This window comes from Nicotiana tomentosiformis, chromosome 5 (genome assembly GCF_000390325.3).
Source record: "Nicotiana tomentosiformis chromosome 5, ASM39032v3, whole genome shotgun sequence".
Lineage (NCBI taxonomy): Eukaryota > Viridiplantae > Streptophyta > Magnoliopsida > Solanales > Solanaceae > Nicotiana > Nicotiana tomentosiformis.
In genome coordinates, this window is record NC_090816.1 from 30,678,272 (window position 1) to 30,700,529 (window position 22,258).

Genomic DNA, 22,258 nt, shown 5'->3' on the forward strand with positions numbered 1-22,258 from the left:
TGTAGAACTTAGTATACAACTTCTTCTCCCTCAATATTTGAAGCACAATCCTCAAATGCTACTTGTGCTCCTCTCTATACGAGAATATAACAAGATATCATCAATTAATACAATAACAAATGTATCCAACTAGGGCTGGAACACACTTTTCATCAGATACATGAAAGTTGCTAGAGCATTAGTCAAACCAAAAGACATCACCAAAAACTTATAATGTCCATATTGAGTCCCGAAAGCCACCTTAGGGATGTCTGAAGCCTTAATCTTCAACTGGTGATAACCCGATCTCAAATCAATATTTTTAGAATACCCTCGCACCCAAAAGTTGGTTAAATAAATAATCAATGCGAGGTAATAGATTCTTGTTCTTGATAGTGACCTTGTTCAACTGCCAATAATCAACACACGTCCTCACAAAACTATCCTTATTCTCCACAAATAATATCGATGCACCCCAATAAAAATATTCAGCCTGATGAATCCCTTATCCAACAACTCCTATTATTGCTCCTTCAATTCCTTCACCTCGGCTGGAGCCAGATAGTACGGTGGAATAGATATGGGTTGAGTACCAGGCACCAAGTCAATACCAAAATCAATATCTTCATCGGGTGGTATAACTGGTAGGTCCGCAGGAAACACATCTAGAAACTCCCTCACTACTGGGACTGAGTCAACAGTAGGAGTCTCAGCACTTGTATCTCTAACAAAGGCCAGATACGCCAAACAACCTTTCTCAATAATCTGTTGAGCCTTCATAAATGAAATCACCCTTCTATAGGTATGACCAAGAGAATACCTTCTTTCCAACCTTGGCAACCCCAACATAGTCAACGCCATGATTTTGGAGTGATAATCAAGAATAGTATGGTACGAAGATAGCCAATCTATACCAAAAATTACCTCAAAGTGGATCATATTAAGCAACAAAAGATCAATCCTAGTCTCATAACCCTTAATGGTAACCACACAAGACCGATATACACGATCCACCATAATAGAATCACCAATAGGTGTAGATACATAAAAATGAATATCAAGAGAACCACGAGTCATATCCATATAAGGAGCAAAATATGATGACACATATGAATAGGTAGACCTCGGATCAAACAACATAGAAGCATCTCTATGACAGACTAAAACCATAATTGCAATCACTGCATCTGGGGCTACTACCTCGGGTCTACCTTATAAAGCATAGCAACGAGCCTGACCACCATTGGTCTGACCACCACCAACCTGGCCCCATCCTTTAGGACAACCTCTAGATGTATGTCCACCCCATCTAGCTAACTAAGCAGGGATGGAGCAACTAGTATGAAAATCAAAATCTGTGGAATTGTGCCCCTAACAAGCCTGAGGCAATGCCTCTTCATGTGGCCAAGCTCTCCACAATCACAACAACCATTAGTTGACTATGGCTGTTGAACTTGAACCTCCCCCTAATGGCCTGAATACCTACTGGAAGAACCCTAAATTGATGGAGCATGGTACGCGCTCACTAGGAGGGCACTAAGTGATGTAACTGGAGTGTTGAAGGATGATCGTGCCACTATTCTACGAGCTACATGTTGGGTAGAATGATCTATCCTACCATGATGGCCTCTACTAAACTGACGTCGTCCTCCAGATGAGGTACCACTGAATCTACCAAAATGACAAGGCCTATTTCTCTCACTATAGCCTCTCGTCCATGGATACGAATATGTTCGTTCCTCCGAGCTATCTCCACGACCTGGTAGAAAGTAGTCCTAATCTCTGACTCTCGAACCATAGAAATCCTAATGCTATAATTCAAACCCTCGATAAAGTGCCTCACCGTCTTTGCCTCGATGGGGATCAAGATAGTAGCATGACGAGAAAACTTTGTTAATATCGCCTCATACTCAGTCACAGTCATGTGATCCTGCTGAAGATGCTCAAAGTGGCCTCTTACCTCATCCCTCATGGTGTGCGTGATGTACCTCTCAAGAAACAAATCTGAGAACTGAGCCCAAGTAAGAGGAGGTGAATCTACTGGCATGCCCAGCTCATAAGTCTTCCACAATCTCCTAGCGGCCCCTCTAAATTGAAACGTAGTGAAGTCCACTCGTAGACTCTACCAAGCCCAAGTTGCGAAGCATCTAATGATATCTGGCAAGAAATCATGGGCATCCGCTAAAGTACCACCCTCAAATTGTGGAGGATATAACCTCTGGAAACTCTCCATCCTCTTCTGCTCATTAGAATAGATAGTAGGCATAACCATAGGGCTAGATGTTATAATAGGTTGCTCTGGAGCACGAGTATCAGAGGTCTGAACTCCTCCTCCAACTTGATATGTGAATGAGACTACTGGAACCACTCATGCCTGGGTCAAAGCATCGATAAAGCTGACCATCTTGGCCATGGTCTCCTAAAATACCAGTGCAACAACAAAACCCTTTAGATGTTGAGCTCGCACTGGATCCTCAACAAGATCATCAATAAACTAATCATTTACCTGATCCGCAGGTGGATCTACTGATACTGTCCTAGTATGCTGCTGGGCTTTGGCGGGTTCTCTGCCCCTAGCTTCCATTCTGCACCCCTGGTGGAAGCCTTGGCCCTACCTTAGACTCTGCCCCTTAATAAAATGACTGGTGGTACAGCCTCTCTATCGCCTGCCGCTGCTAAAGCGCGCGCTCTCACTATATATGAGAGAGTAAAAAAGAGGATTCAGACTCAGACAATAATAAACGCACGACACATAATCAAGAAAAGGAAACTTTTCTAAAGCTCTATAACCTCTCGTTGATAGATACTAACGTCTCTATATCGATCCACAAGACTCTATTAAGCCTGCTCGTGACTTGTAAGACCCTTAGAACCTAGAGCTTTGATACCAACTTGTCATGGTCCAAATCTCACCAAAGACCGTGATGGAGCCTAACCCGCTCGCTAAGCAAGCTAACACTCAACAACAATAGAATTCAATTACTAAGTTATTAACTGATTCATGATATAAATAGCAAGGCGGAATAAGTCATAACTTAATATAAAAAATACATGAATCCTAGACAGGTTCTGAACACACCACAACTGTCTTGCAAACTCTTCCAAATCCTGGTATCACATCATCATTACGAGCATCTAACAAGAGTATATAAGCTCAAGTGAATATTACATTTATCCAAAAATGAAATACATACATAGATATAAATGAGTAGGGAAGAGGAACTCTGTGTGCTGCGGATTGGATCAAGACATCTCACCACGAAGTCTCCAAATAAACACTCCTACTCAGTTCAAATAGTATTGCTAACACCAGCCTCAGAACCTGCACAACAATATGTGAAATTATAGTATGAGTACAAAACTAAGGTACACCGTAAGTATCAAGTCTAGCCTCGAAGAAGTAGTAGCAAGGGGTCAACATTGACACTTACTAACAACTCAATAAACATGTGAAACATAATTAGAGCATAGAGTAAAACATGATAGCATAAATCAAGTTCACCAGTAGGAACACAATAAATCTGAAATTTAGCATGCTTTTTAGACAAGAAATAGGATACAATATCATTTATCTCAATTTTTTCATAAACATATTGTGAATTAGTCAATATTCATACATATACAAGAGCCACTACATGAGACTAGATTACCAATGCATGATCATAATGCAATACCAAACCTTACTGTACAATCGATATATCTGACATTGGCCAAGTATCAAAAACTAGCATCAATCTGGATGCCTGCACTGACAGGGCTCAAGGTAGCATGGGTAATCACCTGACACCGGAAGGACCGATCCATACTCAAGAGTCGTTACGGTATACAACACGATCCACTAATAATACTATTGCAGTGTGCAACCCGATTCACTCATAATATCATTGCAACGTGCAATCCGATTCACTCTCGTGCCAACCACAATATGATCAAAAATCAATATTCGCTCACAATATCCTTGGTGATAAAATTCTCAACTTTTTATAATATCTAACTCTCCAACTCATGAATATATGTACGAAATAATTTAAATAAGAGGCAAAGGATCATAACAATAGAAATGCGAATAAGAATCCATATAGCTAAAAGATGGCTATGCCAAATCATGTATTTAAAATTATTTGAATAATTCAATAAGAAATTTCACACTCAGCAGTCTTTTTATAATATTTAACATGAATAGTTTAAGCCATGTAACCACCAAATCATAAAGCAATTAGGACAAGTATATGACTACGGCTTAACAAGGAAGCTCAATATGGCAAAATAATTATTTATGCCCAAATTCAATAAGGCATAACCTTAAGCATGCTTATAAGCTACAATAACGAATTATCACGTAGTCATAGGGTCAATGAAACATAGATAATAGGTTCACGTAGTCCAAACAAGGTATAATCATAAACTAAACTGTGTCGGATATGGTCATCACCTAACTATGTATATACGCTCGTAATCTCACATATAGGTAGCTCCTAAATCAAGCAACATGTAGCAAATAGAGTACCTACAGAGAGAATTTTCTCTTACAAGGATAGACAAGAGACTTACCTCCACCCGATACTTCAACCTTTCAAAATAGCTTTTCCTCTCAAATCAACATTCAAACTACTCGAATCTAGTCAAATACAACTCAATAACGTCAAACAAAGCTATAGGAATTAATTTCAAACAATAAAACTTCAATTTTTAATTAAATTCCTAAAAGTCAACAAAATTCAACCTGAACCCACATTGTCAAAACCTGAGTCAAGGGGTATATCCCGACAACCATAATCTCACGAGTCTAAATATGTGATTAGATTCCAAAACCACGTCAACTTTGATCCTCAAATCTCCAAATTACACTCTCTTAAATTGCAGACAAAATTTCCAAATTTCTCTTCAAAATTCCATGATTAAAATGTATAAATCCGTGGAAAAATAAGATATATAATCAAAATCAAGTAGAAATCACTTACCCTCAAAGTAGTAGTTAAAATTCCTTTCAAAATCACCTCTTCCCGAGCTCCAAAACTCAAAATAGTAAAATATGAGTTAATCCCCAAAATATAACAATGTTGTGAGGTATTTAGCATCTGCGGCCCATAATCCCGCTTCTGCGACATCACTTCTATGATCGCATGCTCGCTTTTGCGAAACTCCAGCCCCTAGACCAACCTTTTATCTGTAGTCCATCTACCGCATGTGCGACAGACACCTCCACAGGTGCGGCTCTGCTTGCCCAACCAATCTTCGTAGATATGCCAATATCTCCGCAAATGTGATCCTCGGAGGTGCGCTAGAAGCATCGCTTCTGGGACCTCACACCTACGCAATAAACACCGCATGTGCGACACACCAGCACCAGCAACACCAAAACATCCTAAAATGGTTTGACGCCATTTTGAAATACATTCGAGTCCCTTGGAACCCCCCTCCCCCCGGTCCAATCATACCAACAAGCCCTAATACCTTCCAAACTTATCAAAATTCTCAAAACACCACAAATTATATAGAAACCAAAAACCAAAAATCAAAAATCAAAATCCTTCTCTTAACTTTCAAAATTTCCAACTTCGTCAAACACGTACAAATCATGCCTAAATATTCCGGTTTCAACCAAACTTTACAGACAAGTTTCATTCAACTAAATGAACCTATCAAAAGTCCCGGAATACCAATCAAAATCTGATAACATCAAAGTCAACTATCGATTAAACCTACAAATCTCCAATTCTTTAAATTGCCACTTTTTTGCTAATAGGGCCAAAATCTTCTAGGAACCTTCAAATCCAAATATACGCCCCAGTCCAAATTCACCATACGAACCTATTGGTACCATCAAATCATTAATCTGAGATCGTTTACTTAAAAGTCAAACATTAGTCAACTCTAACAACTTAAGTTTTCCAAAATGTAACTAAATATTCCAATTCACTCTCAAACCTTCCCGGAACCAAATCAACCATCCGCGCAAGTCACAAAATAACAAACAAATATACGAGAAGCATCAAATAAGAAAATGAATCTCAAATACACAAAATGACCGATCAGATCGTTACAAGTAGCTTCCCCTCCATAGAAAAATATTTATTTGAAAAAATAACTACTAAATGAGAAAGAAAAAGGAAAGGAAAAAATTATATATAAAAAGAAAAAAAGGGTTACGAGAAGTGATTCACGCGCTCAATATCAACTGAAAATCAGTTCTTATGCCACCTCAACATAAGGTGTGAGGCACACTTTGTATGAAGTTGGAATGTCTTATGGGAACAAGCCTTAATTTAAGTGTCACAATAAAAAATTAGCGACAACTTTAAGAGGTTGCTCATGTATTTAACTTAAATTGATTCATAAGGTCGATGTCTCTAAAAGCTAAAAGCGCAAAAAGAGCGTTATGGTTCAAAAAAACGAGAAGTGAACCAATTTTAAGTAAATCACACAACAAAAGACATTAAAAAACTATCAAACATATATGAATTTAGTACTATAATAATCAAATAACAATTAAAATAATTTCAGTATCCAATATGCAATAATGTCAATATTAATCCAATTTATTTTTAATTTTGGTTGGTCAATATTAGTCCAACTTCTTAAAATTGAATTAAAAAAATTGACTTTCCCTTGTGTTCACCTTTCGCTTAAAAGCACATGACTTCACCCAATGAAGTGATAAGCTATCGCTTCGCATTGTTTCATCGCTTTAAAAATAACATTACATGAGATAAAAATAAAAAGGGAGCATGAATTACTGTGAACCAAAAAAATTGTATCTGATATTTTCAAGTTATATCAAATTAAGGGACAAAAATCTTACAGCATACCACTTGAAAAAGAAAAACTCCCTCAAAGTCATCAGATTCCAGAGGGATCAAAATGCTTTTAGTTTTCTTCACAAATCTTAGGCGAAGTTTCTTTAGCTTTCTCCTCTTTAAAGCCATTTTCTCAACAGTGTCTCCCGCTTCTTAGCTGCATCTTTCTTCTTTGACAATCTACGATGCACGATCCATTGTCCTCAGCTTACCGTATAAATGGAACCAGCTTTCACATAATATTTTCAAGAATCCATAATAGGCCTTCTCCCAAGATCCTGCAGATTTCGGGTGTGTTTGGTATGAAGAAAATGATTTTCAATTTTTCCAATTGTTTTCTTTAGGAAAAGGAAGTTCCTTAAAAATCAGGAAACAAATTCCGTAAGTGATTCTACACTGAGGTAGCATAACTATAGAGTCACTCTTTATACCACAATGAGCATATAACTCTGCAGAGGAACACTTTCATCTATATCTATATTTTAATACTCCAACAACCTATCATGTACGAGCCTGATTTATTTTGCATGCGAAAATACATGTCTCACAACAAGACTCAAATCCTATGTAAATTTTACGAGCACCGCAATTGGATTTTGAGAGTGCCGAATTGAATTACCCAGCAATTAGTCTAACGTTCCGCCAGCCTCTCATGAAACTAACAAATACCAATTATTCATTCTTATTAAGAGAAATGATCAAGGACAAACAAAGAATGCTTCCTGGAATTGATCCGAGTCAAAACTCTGGTTAGAACAAAGCAATAAAGGATCAACCTATAAGCGGTTGAAGTTGAATCAGGTCATGTTAAGTTGAAAACTTGGAGATGAACCACACTCATAGTTATTATACATTGATGAAGCTCGAACAATCACAAATTTATAGCCATTTCATACCATCCCTTTTAAATTGGTCAATGAATAAACAGACTATTAAATCTGACACGTAAAATTACAACTTTGAACTCCCCCGCTTTCTTGAATCCGCATGCATTGACTAGGATGACATACAAGTGTATCCAAGCTTTTCTTTGGTATTCTGCAACACAAAGATGCAAACAGTTTGATGCTTGACAGCTTAACAACTACAGGGTTGCTGCTGTTTTCTTCCGCATCGTCCAGAAGGCTGCATAGTACCGATTCTGCAATGAAAAGACAAAAATGTTGGATAGATGTATAAAACTACCAAAGAACAAGCAAGGTTAAGTGCAAAAGAAAACAAAAACAGTAAATCTAGTATAAAGACAATGTAAATAAAAAGGTTCTGTAATAAAAAGTCGTAGTGAAGTTATTGAAAGTGACGATTTTATTGAACTTGCCACAAACTTTTAACAAAACCCCACATGCTCTGGCATAACAGGAGGATTTTTAAAGGAGAAGATGAAGACAAATTCAACAATAGAAAATGTTACAATCAAGGGTAAGATACAGTATTACACACTTGTACAGAATACATGGCTAATAATACCAAACCTGGTTTTGTTCAAGTCAAAATTGTTTTCATCGATACAAGAGGCTAGTTTGATTGTTATCTAAGAAATTCTGCCACTAAACCACTAGGGATCCAAATATATCAAGCATGGGTTTGAAACTATGAATTTGTCTAAACTTTGCGGAATATACTTACACTTTACATGCTGCAATTAGAGTTTAATTTACTGCAGTTCTGATATATAGCCTTCAAACTTTTCTCATTTGTAAAATCTCATTTCACCAGGAAATAATCAGTGATGACGGTCCTTGCAAGATATACTTGTAGACACTATATAAACCCCAACATGCTTGAGGGAATAATCAAACAATTCATTCTCAACATCTCTTCTTTTCTCATTATTTACATAAACGACACATCTAGCCGATCCTAACTGGTTTGGAATTGATGCTCAGTTGATTGATTGATTAATATAAGACAAATCTGTCAATTATTTTGTCCTTCAACCCTGCCCCCCCACCCCAAAAAAAAAAAAAATTTGCAGCCAAACAACATATTGACTTCACAATAATAACCTGAACCACCATCATAATCCATCAAGGCCCATTAGGAGAGGGAGACGGCTGCTTTTAAAATGTAGGCAATACATAAACGGTCCTCAATGACAAGATAGATACCTCAAGCAAACACCCGACCCGTTCAGCTCCTCGCGCGTAAGACACTCTCGGAGACGCACGTTGCCTACCCATCCCGAATAGGAATAAACAGTATTAATGTGTGTAATTCCGAATATACCCTTAATGAAATCTCTAATTTAAGACCAAAACCCAAACCCTAGTTTTCACTTCATCCTTTATTTCTCCATCTTTCTTCGGCTAGTCGCACCCTTTCCCCTCCATTGTTGGTGACATTTCTTTCAATCGGAAAGAATTCTTCAGTTTTGGGTCATTGGACAAAGAATCTATTCCAAAACAAGAGCATAGATTCATCAAGTCTAGCATTCCCCTTATAATATTTGATTTTTTCTTCAGCTGGTAACTCAAAGAACCTGTAGCAAGCTTCCTTCAAATTCTCAAGAACTTCAAAAGGAATCCCATGATTAATTATTTGGAAGAAACCCACTTGTTGGCTGCTTCTTAAATCGATTTTGAGACATTTATATCATCCCAATTGGACAGATTATTGGTGGGGATTGATTCCTAATTATCAATTTACTGGCTATTGTCTAGTCTCTGATCTTCTGGCTGAATGCAGTATTTTAGGACTGGTGAATTTGAAAAAAAGGTGATGGGCAAAAGAAGATTTTTGGTTTAGGAAAAAGTTTTTTTTTCTTTAAATGTATTGTCCTTTTTTTGTTAATTATGTGTATCAAATTTTGTCATTTTTTAATTGGTTCATTTGACATGTCATTGGCAAGTGTAACTCACGCATATGATCTGCTGCACTTGGGTGCTTACTTGATCTAACTTAATAGCCACTTTAAGTGTCAAAATAGAAAAGGGCTCGGTTGAGGTGTCTATCTGATCGTTGCGGACAACTTAAAGAGGTTGTTTATGTATTTTGCCTAAAATGTATTCTAATTAAGGTATATGATGAGTCAAGAGAACTAATATTATGCATAATAATCTCAATCGCTACATTATTGTTGAAAGACGAGAATCACAAAAAATATCATGTAAAATACTCTTAATGATCATCTTACCATTATTAAGAATCCCAGGATTTAATATATTTCTAATTTCACGTAGCTTGAATCTCCCATATGAGCACACCTTACTGGTTTTTTTAATAGGTAGTCCTCTTGTACGTTGTTAATCACCAATTTTAATAAGAGTTTTTCTCCCTTCGTTTCTCTTCCCACACATCTATCTATAAACTGTTAATAAAGCAAACTACCATGGTATGGAGAAAATCGATCCAACTCATTATCCGTGTTTTGAGTCAAACATGAATTTCCCATTCTTGATAAAGAATATTAGATTCAACAAACTAAATATTTCAAGACGAGAACCTATTTGCTTCATCTTTATTACAGATGGTCAAAACTACAAAGACTTACTTGCATCATTGACCGTGAGTTTGTTGTGTATGTTGTCTCGATAGTTGATTCTTTCTGCAATAGAAAATGAAGAGCTCAATCCTAACAAAAATATGATGCAAGCCATGCAAACGTTCAGAAAAAGCTGAGACTACCTCGAAGATAAATCCATACTGAAGAGCAACCCTTTTCACATCCTCCAAGCTCAGTTCGATCGACATTTCCTGGATATTTTGGGGGTGGGGGGAGAAGTAGCAGAAAAACAAGCATATCATCCATATTTAAATATAAAACATACAGCCATTTGTTTGATTTTGTGGACAGAGCTTACATCTTCATGACTATACATATCTGCAAAATGATAAAGCAAGGGCCCCAGGTTTATCCAGACCTGTAAGTCAGGCGGATCATGCATCAAAAGAAATACATCAGAAATGGACAAACAAATGATCAAAAAAATTGAAAAACATGTTGAGCTAAATTACTTACTCCACCATCTTTCAGGACTTCTGATATTATCTCAATATACTCAACAATGTTATGGGCAGTGTCTAGGAAGAAACAAGTGACAACTGCATCCCAAACTCCTGCACATAATTAATCTGATAAGAACAGCTTCCCTTATAAATGTTACCCAGTTAATGAATTATAATGACTAAAACATATCTATAAAGAACACATCATGCAAGAGAATAGCAAATTATGTTTGAACCCATCGTCGTCCCACCACCACCACACACACACACAACCCACACACCCCCCCCCCCCCCACACACACACACCCAAAAAAAAACACAACCAAGAAAAGAACCAAATAGATAATGACAATTTTACTAGATAAATGAGTTTATGGTGATCAATCAAAGAAAATGCATGCTACAAAAGAAGCAAAAGGCAGAGATTTTCACCAAGTACAAGAACATAGTTGATGCTCCGATTGTTAATACTTTACTACATTCCTAATTTCTTTTTTTGCACTGGAATGTTACCACTTTCTAACTTCTACAAATGGTGACATTAATGGAGCAATTCTTCTACAATATCCCAACATCTGGACAATCCCCTATTAGCTGAAGCTCCTTTTAGATTATTTTCACGAACTGATTATAGTTAGCATAAGACAAAAGGTCATGAAACAATCAACATGAATAGTGGTTCTAATGAGCTGATATATGAGCACGAAACTTAACTCTGGGGCCAAGATGCATGTATATGTATAAATTGCAGCTCTCATTTCCACAAGGTATAGATGAAATGTCGAAATGCATTTTCCTCGTATGAGCTAAAATATAACCTAGGTCAGTATAAAGAGCATTATCTTGTGTCTAAATCCTGTGGAGTGAAAAGATTAGATGGAATATATTAAGGTCCTGAAGCTAATATGTACATATTTGTATATATTTCTACATGAAACATCACACAGAAATAATCCACAAATAAGATAATCAGTTGACTAAATTTGAAGTAGCATAAATTGAAATAAGATAAGTGGGAGCCACAGGATTGGAGGATTCCTCTCTAATTTACTATCTCATCAGGCGAAGGAGATACTACAAGCTACCATACCTGCTTGGCTTGGATCACTATAAACCTCGACAAAATCACCACCGCACATGGAAAAGCCTTCAGTAATTCCTGCACTGTTTCCAAAGGAATCGATCAGAACTAGACCATTTTTTGTGTGTGTAAATATTACGAATCATTGAGTGAATTGCAGGACTCCTCAAAAATAAGAGGTTGCATTCATACAAAGATGTCGCGCATAACACAGACTACTTCCCCTCACACAGCATAGTTTAACTTGCTGCACCTAGCAAACTAGCATTATATACAAAAGAAAATTACTGTTTATGAAAGACAGCAAAATATATATATATATATATATATATATATAAGGGTCAAATTTACCCCTCTACTTTCGAAAATAGTTTACATATATCCTCCGTTATACCATATGTCCAAAAACAACCCTAACAAAGCTGTATACAATTCCCCTAAGCTTAACGGCTGTCCCTCACCTAGATCTTAAAATGACACATGGACGCCCTGTGTGTACATATATTTTCTATTTTTTGTTAGGATATATATATATAGTGAGCATTATATGTAAACAAAAACAGCACAAAGATTATGCATAGGGTTACATCATCCATTCTCAATATTATATTTTATGCTCTGTTTGTGAGTGATGCCTAGTAGCACTAGTTATTGCTATATTTATGCTCTGTCATTAAACAACTTAAATGAGATGTCACTCTGGACCATCTTCCTGGATGGAAAAAAAACACATCTTAAAATCGGTCACCACCTCAGAGACCAAAAGTTTATCTTTGCAATATTCCTGACAGATGAGAAGCTAAAATAGCCCATAAATCCACCAATGAAGACTAAATCAACTTGCGGCAAGCAGGGTGGTCGAGAGAGGAAATGTAAACAAAAGCAGAAACTTTAACATAAATACGTGTTTATGGGACTGGGAACTAGACAACCTTTAGAGAAGATACCCTGCAAGACAGACCACTAAAAACAGTTTCAGAAGTTGGCCTCCATCATCCAGCCACATTCACAAATCTAATAATATACCATTTTAGATAATTTAACAAGTTGACCCACAATGGTTACTCCAAATCTTCAAATGAAGCAAGAAGAAACATTTGATAAGCATGATATGCATGAGAGCAGTCGAACAAACAAGACACTATATACAAGTTGATGGATACCTAGCCGGATGAATATCTGGAACAGAGACAGGCCGAAGCTGGTCATTGTCTGACACCGAATTGCAATTGCTATGTATCCACGGAAAGATTGTCCATTCACCAGCAGCTTGGGCACTATACATGTAACAACGGTAGCAAGATCAGAACCACGGTCCACAATCTTTAAGGAAATGACTGACTTAAAAACTTACTGATTAAGAATAAAACTAGAGCAGATCATCATGTAGTATGAGAACTCATTTCCCTGACACGCAAAACCTGTTTTCAAGGTTTAGTATTGGGTTAAGCAAGGATATTAACCAGATTAGGAAAGATTTCAATTCCAGAAGACACTAAACTCACCAAGACATGAAATCTCTAGAGCAAGTCTTCCAAGTCCAGCACCAGGAACCAAACAGGATGGAGGACTACTCAAGAATAACTAAAACTTTAGAATTTTCCATTTGACAACAGAAATAACAAATAGCATATTATTAAAGGCAATGGCAACTGCAAAAGGAAGTGACGCACTTTTCTTTGGATCGATTAGGAAATAGGCATTCAAGCTCTTCCAGAATGGGCCTATAACACTGATCACGTTCTTGTTGACCCTGTACAACAAAGATAATAAAGCATTGATTTCTTCATTTTCTTGTTTTCTTTCCCCCCTTTGCCCCTTTTCGGGCGTTCTTAGATAGTTTACTCATCAGTAAAGAAGAAACCAATAAAGAACCATGTCTACCTCCTTGGCCCAATCTCTTACAATGTTTCTGATGATACAACGAACCTGGACAAAAAATGAACAAACTATTCAAAAAGCACAAAGATCTCATATGTACACCGACATAACAAAGAAAAAGACAATTTAGCTGAAACAATAAACAACAAGAACAACTTCGCTTCAATACCAAACTAGTTGGCGACAATATGAATCCTCTGTATCCATTCCACTCCGTTAGGGCTTCATTCCAATACATAATTTTAGTGGAAGTTATATAACATTTTTACAGTACATCTTGACATGAGAATGGAATTGCACCAACTTCCATTAATTCTTGCTTTTTTTAGGCATATTGGAATGGGAAAGACCAATTTGAGTACTGGAAACAGGAAATATTCCACATAACCAAAAAACAGGAAACTGTCATCCTGGACAGGTGCAACTTTACTGCATGAGAAAATCATGTTTAATAGCAGACTCTCCCTTATGCATTCTCTAGAATGGGTACTTAACATATTTCAAACAGCACTACCAAAAACAACGAGATACCTTATCCACATCAACCAATGGAACATGCAGCTGCAAAGATGGGTCCAACCAGTCAGGAGATGATGAAGAGACCTGAAACCGCAGATGGTAAGGAAACAAGTATGAGCAGATAAAATTAAGTAATTAACTACCTCCATGAGTAGGTAATCATTAGAAGAAAGCCAAAGGATATAGCTATAAAAGAGAGGGGAAAGAGGGATAATACAATTTCTTTCTCCTTTAGGCAGTTCATCATGTGCAATATGACAGAAAGGGACAATAATGGTACCTACTCTTTCCAATCAAATTACCAAACATCATTTCAGAAGTTTAAGAATCAATATATGTCTTATGGCATGGGTCTTTCCCCAAGACACTACTTAGACCAATTTATGTAATAGGTATAGAGTAACTAAGTAAGAATACTTGAAAAAAGACATTCCTCGTGGACTTCTAAAAGTATCTTGTTTTAAATGGTCATCATGCTCATGTGTGATGAACTTCTCGACTTGAAAGGATTTAGCACTATTATGTTGATACCTGTAGTCCGTCAGGGACAGAAAACTCCATTCACTACAATTAACTAGTGATCACCAAACAACCACCCTCTCACAATATAGAAAGGGGAATGGGTTGACCACTGTGATTAGATTTATAAGTTTTATCGCCCACCTGTTATTTTTTTTTATAAGGTCCCACCTGATCTTTTAATTCTCCTATTCAAACCCATATAACATATCTTTGAGTTCTTTTTTTTTTTGGGATAACCAATTAGTGGGAAAGATCTCCAAATGAAATTTCAAACTTCCTTAGAGGTGCTCAGGATGGTGGAATTGGAAATTTCAGGTAGATGCTTTACATTTCCGTTGCAACAAGCAGAAGCATATAATGGATCCCGGTCTGGAAGGCTCTTACAACCATCACCACCAATGTTATTAGCACTTTCATGATCCTCTAAACTGATGGAGCACTTCCCAGCATTGGATTTCTTTAAAATGTCAACGTCTTGCTCCTGTTGTCATCTACACAGGTCAAACTCCATAGTATAAACAAAATAAGAGAAACAAGGTAATCACCGGACATCAAAAACTTCCAACAACTGCACAGAAGTAAGGAGACCTCATTAACATTTGTTAGTGCTCGGAACTTTCTATAGCAGGTTTCTTCAGACATTGGTTCAGCCAAGCTGTGGCAATCTACTCCACCACTAGTTGACGTTGACTCACATAAGTAAGGATTCCTTGATTTAGAAGAGTGATGACTATCTGACGCAACATCTAGATGTTGGTTTTCACAAATATCAACATCCTGGCTCATATCGAGTGGGGGCTCAAACACCTACAAGATAACAAATGATAAATTGGACCTCAACTTATCGTATCGTACAACCAAACTGGTTCGTACTAGGTTAAGGACTATGAAATGGCAGAAAATTATGGTAACCCAATAGGAAGGCATGAACATATTAAAAAGAAGAAAAAAATTATAAATAGCCCATCATCACCTTCAGCATCTCAAATATGAAGTATGAATTTTGAGCGATACACCTGCACCACAAAAGGGATGATCGGTTTGGATCACAAAAAGACATTGCTAGAATCTATTTCAACCAATTCTTACATAGAAGACAAAATAATCCATGTTAGACCATAAAATAATATTATAATAAATACCTTATCAAAAATATTTAGAATAATATTGAGAACGGGATTTAGCTAAAATGCAAAGGGGTTCTTGGTGGCAATGCACTTTTAAATTACACATGGTTTTGTCCAAAATGGATGACTTGGTGGTTGAGGCATAGGCATAACAACATCCCAGGTTCAAGTTTCAACTATAACACGTAGTGTCAGTCCATCTACTTCGACTCTGGTGGGCAGGTTTACCCCACACTTGTGCTTGTGGGCTACAGCAGGTTGTCCGCTGGACTAGTAGGGTGAAATCAAATTAGTTCAGACACCGCTGTCATCAAGATGAAAAAGAAAATGCCCACATGGTTTCTGAGAGTATCAAAAAACCGCTTTTCCATCAACAACCCCTAACATTTTTATGTAGGGCAGTGTTTTGGAGAGCGAGAAGCGAAAAAAAGCGAGGAGGCCTCGCTTCACCGAAGCGAGAAGCGTGAAGCGAAGGGCGCGCTTTTTTCATGTGAAGCGCAATATAACACATAAATAAATAAAAAATTAAATAGGCATAGATAAATGACCAAGAACTCAATAAAAATAACATATTAAGCAAATGTTTCAATTATAAATTAAGAAGTAAATAATAGATACTAAAACTAGATAGTCAATAATCCTCAAAAGTCATAACATATTAAGCAAATGCAAAACCAAATCACAAAAGGAACTGTTAAAACATGGCATAACAGTGAACAGCAGAAAACAGAGCAGTGAACAGTGAACAGCAGAAATTTAAAAAAAAAAACAGAGCACAAGCATAAATTAGAAAACAGGGGTGAACAGAGAAATAAGAACTGAAAAAAATAGAAAACAGGAAAAGAACAGAGGAGAGAAGTCGAACAATGAACAGTGAAGTGAGTGAACAGCAGAAATTAAAAAAAAACAGAGCACAAGCATAAAACAGGGCAGAACAGATAAATAAGAACTAAAAAAAATAGAAAAGAAGAAGAGAAAAGAGGAGAGGAGTCGAACAGTAAACAGTGAATCAGAGAAAATCAGAAGAGGAAGAGAAGAGAAGAAAGAACTGAAGGAGAAGAGGAGAAGAAGAGAAGAAGAGAAACTTACCTGAAGAGCAGAAGAGAAAAAGTCGAAGGTTGCAGTCGTCGCTTGCAGCAGAGAACCAGATGTTTGGAAGAAGTGTGTGCAGTTGTATTTGCAAATTCTTTTTAAGAAAACCCTAGGTAGCCGCTGGACCTCGCTTAAGCGAGCTTTTCTGCGCTTTTTTCATCGCCTCGCTTCTCGCTTTTTAGGGTGAAGCGTGCGTTTATTTACCAATGCCGCGCTTTAGGGCAGAAAGGCGCAGACCCCTCGCCTCGCTTCTGCGCTTTAAGCGAGAAGCGTGCACTTTTAATAACACTGATGTAGGGCAACAAACTTTGTGGCAACCTATCAGCCTCATGGCACTAATGTGCTCATAGTTTGTAATCAGATTGTTTGGTTCATGTTAAATGGGGTGGAAGAGTATAAAATTTAATAGGGCTTAACTTAATTGAGTCACATAATTAGAGTATATTGTCACATAACTAGAGTACGTTGTCACGTAATTCACTCTTACTATACTAAAACAAGAATGGTTCACAATATATACTTGTTCATTAGAAAGCACGGATCAGTATCTGGAATTTTCGGATCTGCTAATCATGTAATAAGGAGTTTTTTTACGTACTGCCTGTGCTGTTTGTACTGTTGCATACCTCCTTGGTACATTATTATTAATAATACTTTACCTTATCAAAAGAAAAAAATATCCTATTTTCATGTTGAGAGGAGAGGATTTACTAAAGAGAACCCCAATTAAAACTACGTAAACAGTAATACTGCCAAACTAAGTAAAACAAGGGAGAACACAAGTACCTTATCGTTCTAGGCTGATTTCAAGTAGAGTAAAGGTGACAGCTTTAGGAGTATATTGGGCTCTGATGCCCCAAGAAATACTGTTAATGATCAAGAGAAACGAAAACAACCATAGAGTTCTATCTAGCGATCGACTGTTACCTTTCTCGAAAAAAAGAAGTTCTATCTAGTGATGACATCCACTGTCCAATTTTCTTTTTATGAGAAAAAATAATATATCTAAAAGTAAATAAAGAATTTGAAAGAGGAGAAGATATCAAAAAGATAAGAAAGAACGAAAGCTCTTAAAAATGTTGCTTTGGAGGTCTGTTAATGCTATCCGAGAAAAGAGTCCTCCTACCTAATCACTGCCATTCCAGGATTACTTCCTTTCCCAAACTAAAGCTGGAAGCAAACTTTAATCCTGGAATACACTAGCAGTGCACTTTATTAGCAAATACACCACACCATTGTCCAACCTTAGTTTATCACAGGGATTTAACCATGAAGAACTTCAACCCAATTCAGGTTTCTATAGGCAACCACCTCAGTTTCTTCCTTTTTTTTGAAAGCATCCTCACCTTTTCAAAGTCCATCCTATCATTTAACTAGTTTTCAGCAAGTGTCTGGGAATTAAATAATTTCATTACTTTAACGATCAAAACTCAAAAGATAATTCCATTACTTCATCATATTCATCATTTTTTCTTCAATGGGTACCTAGTGGATCACATCAGCAGCTTATATTCCCGCTAATTAATCCACGGAGTGAAAGAGGATAAGGTTTCTCTGTAAGACATGCAAACTTACAGTTCTAGTTCTGCTCACATCATCAACAGCCATATGCAAGCGTATCTAGTCTCACAGCTAAACCCAGATTGGCAATGTTAGGTTAAACTTGATCACATTTTTTACAATAGCCACCAGCAGATTCTAAGAGTTAGACAAGTGCAATTTTTTTAAATGTTTTGAAGAAAATGGAATCAAATTCATCGCGCGTAAAGTTCCAACAAATCCTAATCAGCAGTATAGTCAGTTGAATAAATGTACCATCTTAGCTTCTGAAACTTCAAGGGAAGGTGAGATAGTAGAGCCTGCAGAGCACATAGCACGAGTCAGCTGAAGTGTAATGGCATATACAAAGAGATTTGAGGACATCAAGGACTAGCTACATAAACCATGTCAGCCATAAGAATGACAAAGCACGAAAAAGGGATAATTTTAAAATTGCAATGTCAAGTATCATGGAAAAAAAAAAATCAATCAGGGATAAAGAATACCTTATGCCGTGGCGGTAGCTTTCTGAAAGATCTTTCCCATCTTTTCACATCCTCCTCTGCAGCTTCAGGATAACTGTAGGATATTCAGACAAATAATCAGAATATAGTTTTCAAATAATATTTTTTCCAAACCGAAAAGCTAATTTATTTTTTACGGAATGGTGGTGACCAGTTAAGCTTGCCCACGCCTAGACTATCCCACCTGGTACTTGCTAATTCTCATCCGCACAGATAACGGTAATGTACTCACCAAGGCGTAGGTAAATGAGATGAAATCAGCTATTCCAAGCTGAAAAGCTTTATTTTATCGTATTTATCTATGCCCAAATCAAATGCTACCAACAACAATAACAAACCCACTTTGATCCCATAAATGGGGTCTGGGGAGGGTAGTACCCTACCTCATAGAGATAGAGAGGTGATTTCCGATAGACCCTCGGCTCAAGGAACAGTGAACCAAACCAAATGCTACCAAAAAAACAAAAAGTAGCACTCGAACTAAATGTAATCAAACAACTACACCTCAATCCCAAATTACTTAGATTCAACTATATGAATCCTCTGTATCCGCTTAGCTCTATTCAGGTCCATATCATTCCAATACTGAACAAGAAGATTAATTTATACTACAACAAGTTAAGGCACATAGGAAAAAGGAAAAAAATAATTGAAGTGTGGGTGCGCGCGCGCTTACTTTAGGTAGGCGCTGATGATACGGCGGAGGGATTTGACTTCTAGGGCTTCTTCAAGCTTCCTCCGCTCAAGTTCCTCCTCGATTTCCATGTTCAACATTGCCAGAGACGATGAACACTCTCTCCGAATTAAAGTGGTGCTCTTATTTTTCCTTCTTTTGTAGCAGCGGCAAAAAATGTCTTATATTTACATTTCCACCCCACCCAAATGGCAATATTTTACTATTCTTTTGAGGGGGAAAAGCCAAAGATGTCCACGAGTATAGCTCAAATATGTTAAGGCCTCGTTTGTTTGTAATTATTGGAGGTCTAAATCTTAATCATTCAGATCTAAAATATTAAGTGTATTTATTTTCAAAATTTAAATCTTAATCGTTAAGTGTTTTTTTTTTACTTCACAACCACTTAATGGGTCTGAATAGGTCTGTATCATTAAGATCTATACTTAATTTCATTAATATGTTATCATCTATATTCATTATTAACTGTCGTCACTGCCTACCATTATTAACTACCACCCTCCTCCTCAATCATAGTCACCACCATTGTCGACTACCATCACACACCATCCTTACCACTCCCACCACCATCAGTAACGACAACCAGCACTCATCCACCTCAACTACCACAACTAACCACCCCATCACTATCAACAATCATAGCTGGCACTGCCCATTATTACAAACTACCACCACCCACCACCATCTTCCTCGATCACAACAACCACCACCACCCGTCATTTATTAAATATCACCACTCACCACCGCCATCCTCAATCATAATAGCTACCACTACCAATCACCACTAGCTAATACCCTAAACTACCATCAACCACCGCTTTTAGTCGGCATTCACAAGCACTACCGATAGCCATCACCACCAGCAACTATCATATTTTAAAAAGCTATATATTTTAGTGATGTAATATTAGATTAATTAGTATTTTATTTGAATTTTATGTTTATTAATTTTCAATTAAACGTAAATTTTATACATTCAGATCTTAAAAATCAAACAGTCTTAATCATTTAGTATTCAGATCTTAATACACATCTTGACATTCAGATGTGTATTCAGATTCAGATGTCTTAATCTTAATACACATTTTGATATTCAGACGTGTATTTAAATTCAGGCGTCTTAATCTTTAAAAAAAACAAATGAGGCCTAACTGCGTAAAAGGGCGAATAATACCCCTACCGAATTAAAAATGGCTCAAAAATAACACTCGTTAATCTTTTGGTCCCCAAATGCCCCTAACATTTATTTCTGGGTTTAAACTTACCCATATAACTAACAAAAGGGTCAACAATATCCCTAACGTATTGAAAATGATTAAAAAAATACCCCCGTTAACTTTTTGGTCCGCAAATGCCCCTAACGTTTGTTTTTGGGCTCAAAGGGGTAAGTTTGAGCCCAAAAATAAATGTTAGGGGCATTTGCGGACCAAAAGATTAACGGAGGTATTTTTTAATCATTTTCAATTCGTTAGGGGTATTGTTGGCCCTTATGTTAGACATAGGGATAGGTCGGAGCCAAAAAACAAACGTTAGGGGCATTCGTGGACCAAAAGGTTAACAGAGGGTATTTTTGAGCAATTATCAATACGTTATGGGCATTTTTTGCCCTTTTCCGCATTAATTATTTATACTACATAATTAAAAAAAGTCACTCAAATTTTACTTTTGAACTATCTAGTGGGCGTTAGGACATAAGAATTGTAAAATTCAAAAAAAAAATTCAAAAAAAAAAATCAAGTGAAAATAGTATTTGAAAATTAGAGTTATGTTTGGACATGAATATTTGTTTTGGTTGTTTTTAAAGTTTTGTGAGTGATTTGAGTGAAAATTTTGAAAAATAACTTTTTGAAAATTTTAAAATTTTCGAAAAATTTCAAAATTCATCTGCAAGTGAAAATTAGAAATTTCATGGACAAACATTGATTTAAAAAAAAAAGTAAATTTTTTTCAAAAAAAGTAAATTTTTTCTTATGTCCAAACGGGATCTTAAAATGGAATAATTTGTCCTCTGTTTAAAATTAGAAAAAGTACTCTTAATTATAGACATTTGAGCAAAGAAATGTTTCTTAAATACTAAAAAAGTTAAGCACTTAATAGATATCACTATATAATTTAATTTTATAAACGGACTATTTATCATCAACTTACTATAATTTTTACTTTTTTTTTACTTAGAATCCCTTGGTAGTTTAGGTTATAAGCTCTTAGAATAATCTTTTAATAAAAAAATTTCAAATATAATTGCCGTTCACTATCAAAACTAATTTTTTTTCAGAACTTATTTTTATATTGTGTTATAGTATATGTCTTTTATAACAACACTTTATTGTAGCAACAAAAAAAAATCAAACAAACAAAATTGTTATAGAGAGATTTGATTGTAATTAAGACACCATAAAAACTAAAAAAATATATGCAGTCCCACATATTAGCAGAACAAATACTAAATAAAACTATTTTTATTTAAGATGTTTAGGTTTCTCATGTTTCCATTCCATAACCGTATGAAAACTAAGCAAACAATTGGAGGAATCCAAAAATAATAGGGGGTATTCTTG

The 22,258-nt window shown here is 36.4% G+C and overlaps 2 protein-coding genes across 2 annotated transcripts; both read right to left on the bottom strand.

The window, feature by feature from the left end:
* Positions 1-501: 501 nt before the first annotated feature.
* LOC138892109 (uncharacterized) lies at positions 502-1,149 on the bottom strand. The gene has a single exon (XM_070175805.1). It carries the CDS (start codon positions 1,147-1,149, stop codon positions 502-504), a length of 648 nt encoding a protein of 215 aa, XP_070031906.1.
* A 6,447-nt stretch (positions 1,150-7,596) lies between these two features.
* LOC104119141 (uncharacterized) lies at positions 7,597-19,878 on the bottom strand. Its single transcript, XM_009630563.4, has 18 exons — positions 19,683-19,878; positions 18,989-19,061; positions 18,759-18,802; positions 15,698-15,740; positions 15,313-15,531; positions 15,053-15,205; positions 14,215-14,286; positions 13,687-13,731; positions 13,476-13,555; positions 13,308-13,372; positions 13,157-13,223; positions 12,966-13,079; positions 11,812-11,885; positions 10,735-10,832; positions 10,577-10,636; positions 10,401-10,469; positions 10,267-10,320; positions 7,597-7,917 (listed from the first exon to the last, which is right to left on the bottom strand). Exons 1-18 carry the CDS (start codon positions 19,778-19,780, stop codon positions 7,861-7,863), a joined length of 1,485 nt encoding a protein of 494 aa, XP_009628858.1. The 5' UTR covers positions 19,781-19,878; the 3' UTR covers positions 7,597-7,860.
* Positions 19,879-22,258: the final 2,380 nt, after the last annotated feature.